The sequence below is a fragment of the Centropristis striata genome, chromosome 14, assembly GCF_030273125.1.
Source record: "Centropristis striata isolate RG_2023a ecotype Rhode Island chromosome 14, C.striata_1.0, whole genome shotgun sequence".
NCBI classification, from domain to species: domain Eukaryota; kingdom Metazoa; phylum Chordata; class Actinopteri; order Perciformes; family Serranidae; genus Centropristis; species Centropristis striata.
The window spans coordinates 24,944,003-24,950,002 of NC_081530.1; the positions used below are offsets into that span (position 1 = coordinate 24,944,003).

At 37.8% G+C, this 6,000-nt stretch overlaps 1 protein-coding gene across 1 annotated transcript in view; it reads left to right on the forward strand.

Annotated features, from left to right (window-relative positions):
- Positions 1 to 6,000, forward strand: part of csmd3b (CUB and Sushi multiple domains 3b) — a 380,920-nt gene that overhangs the window by 260,116 nt on the left and 114,804 nt on the right. The window contains exons 12-13 of the mRNA XM_059350826.1: positions 231 to 334; positions 1,547 to 1,659. Coding sequence (XP_059206809.1) covers positions 231 to 334; positions 1,547 to 1,659 — 217 coding nt within the window. The remainder of the gene's footprint in view (positions 1 to 230; positions 335 to 1,546; positions 1,660 to 6,000) is intronic.

Genomic DNA, 6,000 nt, shown 5'->3' on the forward strand with positions numbered 1-6,000 from the left:
AAGCTGCATAATATGGAGCAGTGGCCCTAAAAAGCTGATGGTTCAATTTGCATTTCCATGTGCTGTAGGATTCTGAGGTCTCCAATGTTTCTTCTTTGTGTAGCTATTGATTTAGTAGCCCTGACTTGCTTCTATTTACATCACTCCCAGGTTGCTTTTGACTAGTTTTGGATGGAAACGTCCTGAAACTGACATGTAAGTGTCTTTGTTTTTCTCTGTGAATTTAACAGGTAATCCAGATCAACTTTGAAGAGTTTGACCTGGAGATAGCCTACGATACTCTGACCATAGGAGATGGAGGGGAGGTGGGAGATCCTACAACTATACTCCAGGTGTAAGTATTTCACAGTACATACTCCCATTTATGTCTGGTAAAAAGTTGTTTTATTTTTTATCCTAATCACTCCTTTAAGGATAGTATGTGTCAGAGAAAAACTTCTCTACATTATTCCTTTTCTGATTCAGAGCTGGTGAATCCCACTCTGTGTCATATTTCTAACAAATTAAACATGAATAGTGTAGTAGCTGCTTATAAACAAAAAAACACAGTGAGAACAAGTTTTCAGAGCTAAATAATTATCGCTGATATGTTTGATTTAAAATTCTACTGTAGACTATTTGTACTTTATTAAAAAAAAGGAAAAATGCTCCCAAACATCCTTAAAATTAAAACAAAACAAACAAAAATAATTGACTTTTTAAAGCTATAATGAAGAGATACACACCAAGCAGCGTCTGCTGTTGTACGAGGCAGATTATGGCTTCAAAACATCTTCATCGAAGCAATGTTGTGAGATAAACTCCTTAGATATGAACTTAATAGCTTTCAGAAAATGTGCTGAAATGCTTAACTGCATTTTCTTCCCTGTGATTTTATAAAGCAGATTGTGCAACACACAAGGTGTTTCCATTATGACCAGCTGCCGTCATGAACATCAGCGCTGTTTTCAGCCTATCAAACGCTTCACAACACCGTTAACATGTTCCACATAAAATCTAAACGATCAAAGTGAAAACTTTAACCAAAAATTCTTCTGATACTTTGTCCATTTTCATTCTGGCTCCTGATGTCAGCCATCAGCTGCCATGTAGCTCGGAAATTCTCCATCTTCTTTGTTGCAATTAGTCAGATCGTAAAACAGCAGTCTGCATTATGTGAGCTCCACTTAAAAAGATGAACTGTTCCCCAAATTTTGAAATGGCTCTGCAGTGCCTTAAAGGATAACAGATGCAGAGCCCTTACAAAGTGGATGATTTCAATTCACTTTGGAGTCAGTCACTGTTAACTTTCATGCCTAAAAGGCGTTGGCAGCCTGAAAAAACGCTGGATAGTATGAATGCACTCTGAGCAATTTGCTTTCCTGAGGCAACACTCTGCAAAACCAAAGCAAACCAAATCAAAGCATTCATTTCCAGCACAGTATGCTCACACTCAAAGCAGCACTTGAGAATTTGATTATGGCTCTGATTGCAGTGATGAAAATTAAACTTTTTATAATGCTGATTATCATACGGATGATTTAATATTAATGCATTTGTGTCCCAGCCTATCAGGGAGCTTTGTCCCTGACCTGATAGTCAGCATGACCCACCAGATGTGGCTTCACCTCCAGTCAGATGAGAGTGTCGGATCCATAGGATTCAAGATCAACTATAAGGGTAAGACATGAGCATGTGTTTGCATGTGTAAGAGAAAAAGAGAATGAGAAAAGGTACATTTGTGTATATGTGTGTGTAAGGGCTGAGAGAAGATTTCAAATTTTGAAAATAAGTGCAGAAGCTTTTTAGTGAATTTCACCTTGAAAAAAGATAATCAAAGATTTGTTTGAATCAACTTTTCCTGGAGTGGGGTGTTGCTTATGAATCTTTCTATTCACAGAAAAAATAGGACATGTTTTTTTTCAAATTTCAAGATTAATTTTGTGGTTTCTTTATTAGGTTTAAAATAAATATTCATCTGGCAAAAACCTTGCCTTTCCCTTAACATCAAAATATCAAAATGTCTCATTTGTTTTGTTGATTCAGCTCCTGCATTTACAAAAGTTATTAACCTTTTTTAATCATGTTTGATAGATGTAGTATGAATGTGATCACGATACAGTCCCTGAAGCAAATTAAATGAGCTTTGCTACAGAAATTAACTTTGTTCGTCTCATTTGGGTGTCATCTTTGGATTTATTGTCACAGTGAAGTGGCAGTGAGTCAGAAGGTGGTGGGACAATGGCACATTGTTTTGATAGATCTTTACCCTTTATTCTCCTTGAGTTTCAACGTGACGTTCAAATAATACAGTTACTAAATTGTTATTAAAGCAACAGAGCACAAATTCATTTTAAATAGTTTTTTTACTATTGTTTTATAGTGTAATTTTTACATTTTTGATAATTTTCAATACACTTAAACAGTTATTCAAATAAAACATAATTAAGTATCACAAGTCCAGCTCTTAAAATACCCATGGTGTCAGAGCAACTTAAAATCATAAAGGGCGTCTGCCAAGGGGCTCCTCAATCGCTGCACATTTCTCCTGAATAATTTCCCCATAGAGACTGATAGAAAACTTTATGGAGAGAACCACCATTTAAATGCATCCAAGCTTATAATACTACTCCGTTGTATGAGCATGATGGCCTGGCGTTCTTTCTTTTTCAGGGATTAGGCTGTCTATAGTCTCTGTACTGTGTATGTTCCATATACTTTTAACAATGGAGAAAGCATATTATATATATATATATATATATATATATATATATATATATATAATATGCCATATTTTCATACTATGTAAAGCACCACAAATGAAACACTAGACATCATCATACATTTTCCCCTCTTTCATCCCCCTGCCCTCCAAGCATACAAACCCCTGTATCCGCCTCACTCACACACACACACACACACACACACATCCTTGTACTTCTTTCTTTGTGAGGGCCCTCTGGAATAGTGAATTCCCTAACCCTTTAACCTGACCCTTAACCTAACCTTCACCATCACAACTAAATGCCCAACCCTAACCCTAACATAAACCTAATTGAACTGTAACCTTAACCCTAAAACAAAGTCTGAACTGTCAAACAAGCCTTAAAACAAGTGAGAACCGGCCAGAATGTCCTCACTTCACAAAAATGTCCTCACTCTGTTGGTTAAAAACTTGTTCCGGTCTTCATTGTGTAGGAAGTACATGAACACACACACACACACACGCACACACACACACACACACACACACACATCAATCAAGCTGCACCTTCACTAAATTGTCGGACAGAAATGCTACAGATGTATACGATACTTTTGGCATTCCTATGTTTTCAGAAAACATTCACCTGAATGTATATTATCCTTAAATTTGACTCTCACTCAAAGCCAAATACCCCGAAGAGTTCCATCAATACTCTGCGCAAGATAAATGTGTTTTTCTCTGAGTGCTGGCTCCATCACCCACAAGATTTACTATAACGGTGGACGCCTGTGGTATTAGTGGGTGGCTTTATGAGATGTGTGTGTGCATGTGTGTGTGTGTGTGTGTGTGTGTGTGTTTTTTGGGGAAGAAAAGGGTAAAGAGAGAGAGTGAGTGACACTGTGTGTGTTCGTGTGTGTGTTTGTAAAGCCACATCCCATAGACCTTGGCTTTGAAATATCAACATTATCAGTAACTCTAGCCTTGCTGCAAAGTCACCGATGCGCTACACAATGTATGTGTGTGTGTGTGTGTGTGTGTGTGTGTGCGTCCGCCTGCACATGCGTGTGTGTGTGTCAGACAGGTCCTCCATCAGTGAGCCAACGAAGCTCTACCAACAAGTCACTCACCTCTCTCATTCCTCACATTCTCCCTCTCTTCCCTCCTCTCTCCGTCTGTCTCTGGTGTCATTTTTCCTCATTAGCCATCTCTCTTTCCCCATCCTCTCTTCCCCTTCTTTCTAAAATCACAACATTTTCCCTGTCAGTTGCTCTCTAATGCACTGTTGTTTGGTTTTTCTGCTCCTCTCTCGGCCATCTCTTTTATCAGACACCCCTCTTCTCTTGTGTTGTCTTTCAGCTAACCACTCTTCTTCTTCTTCTTCTTCTTCTTCTTCTTCTTCTTTTGTGTTTCTCTCTTTCGCTCCTTGTCTGTCTCTCTGTTTCATGGCCTCTCTCTCTCTCTCTTTCTCTTTTTCCCTCTGTCCTGCTTCTTTTCTTGTCACCATTCATCTATTATTAAAGCCAAGGTCACCAACCTAGCAACACTTTGACTCCAGTCCCCGTTGCAAGGCATACAAATCACACACACACACAAACACACACCCACACACAGCAGTCCAGACTGCCTGTACAGCAATCTCTCCGTCTACCCTGAATCATGGCGTGTCACAGCTATGGATTTAAGGCAGCACTGTAACATTACTGACATCATTTACATTAAAGTTTCAGTGTGTTTCTGTCTACTTTATAAATAAATTAATCATATGCTTATATATGTGTCTCCACAGCCCATAAAGAGGTGTCATTGAGGTTTTAGAGCATAATATATCTGTGTGTGTTTATATATATATATATTATTTTGAATTTCACAATACCTATCCGCAAGCAATTTAAAAGCGTAATATTTGCCTTAAATTTGGTGTTTTTGAGTTCAACAGCAATAAAACAGCATTTCAGTTATTTATTTTCCTTTTCTGTGAAATGAAAAATAAATTGCATGTATTACGGTGCATGTCGGAGCTGTTTTTATATCTACAGAACAATATCTGAACTACAATTGATATTTGGTTGGTTTGAAAGTAGAAATCTCCACAGGAAGGTTACAACAAGTCACTAAATAAGATTACAATGCGTATCTTGGGTTATAGGGGTGAGAATGGCGGTATTATATGTTTTATGTGTTGTATGTGTGAGACTTTGACGTATGACGTATGACCTCATGAAACACAGCATATAAATAGTGTTCTATTTATTTTGTCTCTTGAATAAATAATACATATGCATTATGTGAATATGTTTATGTAAAATACAGGGCTGGGATACTCAGAATGCACCTGCTTTACTTCCTCTTCTCCTATTTTTCTTTGTAATGAGTGATTTTTTATGTATTTATTTTTTGCAAAAAAATTGTTTGTAAACCCTCTGAGGGGCTTCAGCAGTATTCCATCACCAGCTCATCTTACTTTTGAAATTTGAAGGACCGCCACAGAGTGGGATTTTAGAGCACCACTGTCGCTTTCTATAATTTAAATGCAGCAGCTGCCAATTGGATTGATGCAGGATTCAACACTTCACACAGAGTAAACCTCCTGTTCCACTTAGGAGTAGCAGCTGATTCCTGCCAAGTGAAACAGGCACAGGTGCTCATTTGCCCTCACTCACCTGCTGCTCACTAAAGCCACATTGTGACCATGGATGTGGCAAGTAAAGACACCTGTCACCACATCAGATTGATTGAACTGTCAGGACGGTGGTGTGCGTTGAGTCTTCTCTGACACCAGGTAATAAGACATTAGGAACTAGATAATTTATACCATTCCTATATTATGTATTTTAAGATACAACCAGTGGTGGAAAAAGGATTCATATACCTTATTTAAGTAAAAGTATTAACCCATTGAGGCCTAAAACGCCTGTAAAACCTCTGGGCGATTTTAAAATAACCCCCTAAAACCTGAAGTTTTTCTGGAAATTCAACAGAAGTGTCAACTCTTCCTACTAAATAATAGATTTTTCAGCCTCTGTAGCAGATAGAAATTAAATTCAAAAAGTATTTGAGAGCTTATACAAATACTACAAAACGACGTATCCGCTTTCCAGGCTTCAATGGGTTAATACCACACTGTAGAATTACTTCACTGCAAGTAGAATTCCTACATTTACCTTAAAATAAACGTCAGTATAACTACAAAAGTATCAGCATCAAAATGTAAAAATTAATACACTGTAGTTGATGAAGCAGTGTTAAAAGCCAACATGTCACCTATCAGCTGGGAGTGAGGTGTAGTGATTTACAGGCCTAACCCTATTCTTTCA